This window comes from Saprolegnia parasitica (assembly GCF_000151545.1).
Source record: "Saprolegnia parasitica CBS 223.65 unplaced genomic scaffold supercont2.75, whole genome shotgun sequence".
NCBI classification, from domain to species: domain Eukaryota; phylum Oomycota; class Saprolegniomycetes; order Saprolegniales; family Saprolegniaceae; genus Saprolegnia; species Saprolegnia parasitica.
Window position 1 is genome coordinate 5,217 of NW_012156469.1, and position 1,984 is coordinate 7,200.

At 57.4% G+C, this 1,984-nt stretch overlaps 2 protein-coding genes across 2 annotated transcripts in view; both read right to left on the reverse strand.

The window, feature by feature from the left end:
- Positions 1-839, reverse strand: part of SPRG_22291 (hypothetical protein) — a gene marked incomplete at both ends in the record, with an annotated part of 2,116 nt that extends 1,277 nt beyond the window's left edge. Inside the window, 3 exons of the mRNA XM_012351179.1 lie at positions 13-408; positions 456-551; positions 597-839. Coding sequence (XP_012206569.1) covers positions 13-408; positions 456-551; positions 597-839 — 735 coding nt within the window. The remainder of the gene's footprint in view (positions 1-12; positions 409-455; positions 552-596) is intronic.
- A 562-nt stretch (positions 840-1,401) lies between these two features.
- SPRG_22292 (hypothetical protein) overlaps positions 1,402-1,984 on the reverse strand; it is a gene marked incomplete at both ends in the record, with an annotated part of 5,283 nt that continues 4,700 nt past the window's right edge. The window contains one exon of the mRNA XM_012351180.1: positions 1,402-1,927. Within this exon, the coding sequence (XP_012206570.1) occupies positions 1,402-1,927 (526 nt within the window). The remainder of the gene's footprint in view (positions 1,928-1,984) is intronic.

The window sequence follows — 1,984 nt, forward strand, 5'->3', positions numbered from 1 at the left end:
GGACGGGTACACGAGCTCGACGCGCGCGTCCGGAAGGTTGCCGTAGAGCGTGAGGCGGCCGATGCGCCGGAGGAAGACGCCTTGCACGTTGAACATGGTCATGGCCAGCGTCGACTGCTTGTCGTGCATGATGACTTGACCCGTCACGTATGCCACGTCGTCGTTCATCTCGGCGACCGGCGTCGCCTTGATCGTGAGGACGAGCCAGAAGACACCACCCGGCGAGAAGGACGCGACGTCGGCCGTGTACGGGTTGAGGTTGGCGTCGTACTGCGCGTACGGCTGGATCTGGGGATGCACGCGGCGCCCGACTTCGTTGGCCGCGGCTTGCGTCTTGTAGTCGGCGGCCTGCAACGGCGCCCAGAGCCCCGAGTAGATGCCCGAGACGTTTTCGCTCTTGTTCATTTGCTACATATAGGATATAAGTCGGCGCAGGACAGACGGCAGCGTCGTACGCCGAGTGGCTGGACGGCCGCCATCTCGAGGCCCAAGAGATGCTGGAAATAGGCGATTTGGGTCGCACGCTCCGTGTCATTGTCCGTGTACGGCCACTAGCATACGCGTGAGCTGCTGTAGCATCGGCGAGAGGAGGCGACCTGCGTGTTCTGGTGCGACGCCGTCTTCTTGGCGAAGCGCTGGCTGCGGTTCGTGCCATCGAGAAAGAGGATGAAGAAGCAGACGAAGATGGTCGTGCTAAGGAGCCGCTGGAGCCGGCCGCGCTCGATGTCCATCTGGCTCTCTTGCTCTTCGCGGTTGAGGACGTGCATGTTGCCCGGGCCATTGAGCGTCCCGCCTGGCGAGGCCGTGTACAGGAGCACGACGCCGTCCCGGTTCGCCATGGACCCGAACTTCGTTTCTATTCCGTCCGGATACACAACCCGAACGCAATCGAACGCGCTCGGGTGTATCCGGTTACTGGCCAAATGGGTTGAACGGTTTAACGGCAGGTACGAATACGTTAAACGAAGACGACGTAAGACTAGACCCACGCATCACTGCGACCGCCCCTACCTCGCCATACCTCAATTGTCGATGGGCCGGGTCTGTCTTTGGTTTGCAAGCAGGGCGCCCAGCCAGGACGCCCAGAAGTGTGTTGCTGCTTGGTCCAAATAAGGATATATCCTCATCCTGTGGACCCTAATTAGGATATTGCCTTCATCCGAGCTCGATTTCCCACACCGTTTCCCACACACCACGCTCCCCCACACAAAAAACACGACGTGCATTTTATTCTATTGTGTGCATCTTATTAGAGTACAGTAAACACCAATCGGACTTCTAGGAGCCCCAAAACGGACTAGACGCGTCGTTGCACGAGATCAGAAATCCATGAACAGTGTACAAAGACGATATTGTATAGTGACACGACCATAAACCAACAAAACCACCATTGCAAGAGCTCTATTCGAGCATCGGGATCGCGTGGAAGAAGCGGCTGGGCGTCTCCGCGTCGTGTGGCGCGCGGTGGAGCACATACATGCGCCATTTCTTGATATCAAAGAGGTAAATACCACCAGCGTGCTCGATCGAGATGATACCGGCCATGAGCGCCGACGGTTTGTCCACAAAGAGCACTCCTTTGTGCGACCAGTCGTCCAGCACGAGCATGTACTTTGCCGGCGCAGAGAGCAAGAGTGACGGGACGTCGATCGACAAGCCGCGCTTGAGCACATGTTTTTCAAACAGAAAGCACGAAATGATCGCGAGGATGCAAATGAGCACCGAGATGCTGATCCGGTTGACAAAGCCGACTTCTACAAACGCGCTGTGGCAGCGCAAGCCAACATCCATGTCAATCGCCACACAGCGCCGGTCCGTGTAGGCCACGTGCACACAGGGCTCGATCGCGGTCCAGACAATCATGATAAACCATGTCGAGAGCGAGCTAAGGAGTGCATACGTCGAGGTGAACTCTTGCGAAATGAAGCTAAAGCTGTCGTTGAAGACGTAGATGAGCCAGTTGAGCTCGCCCGCGGCCAGCACC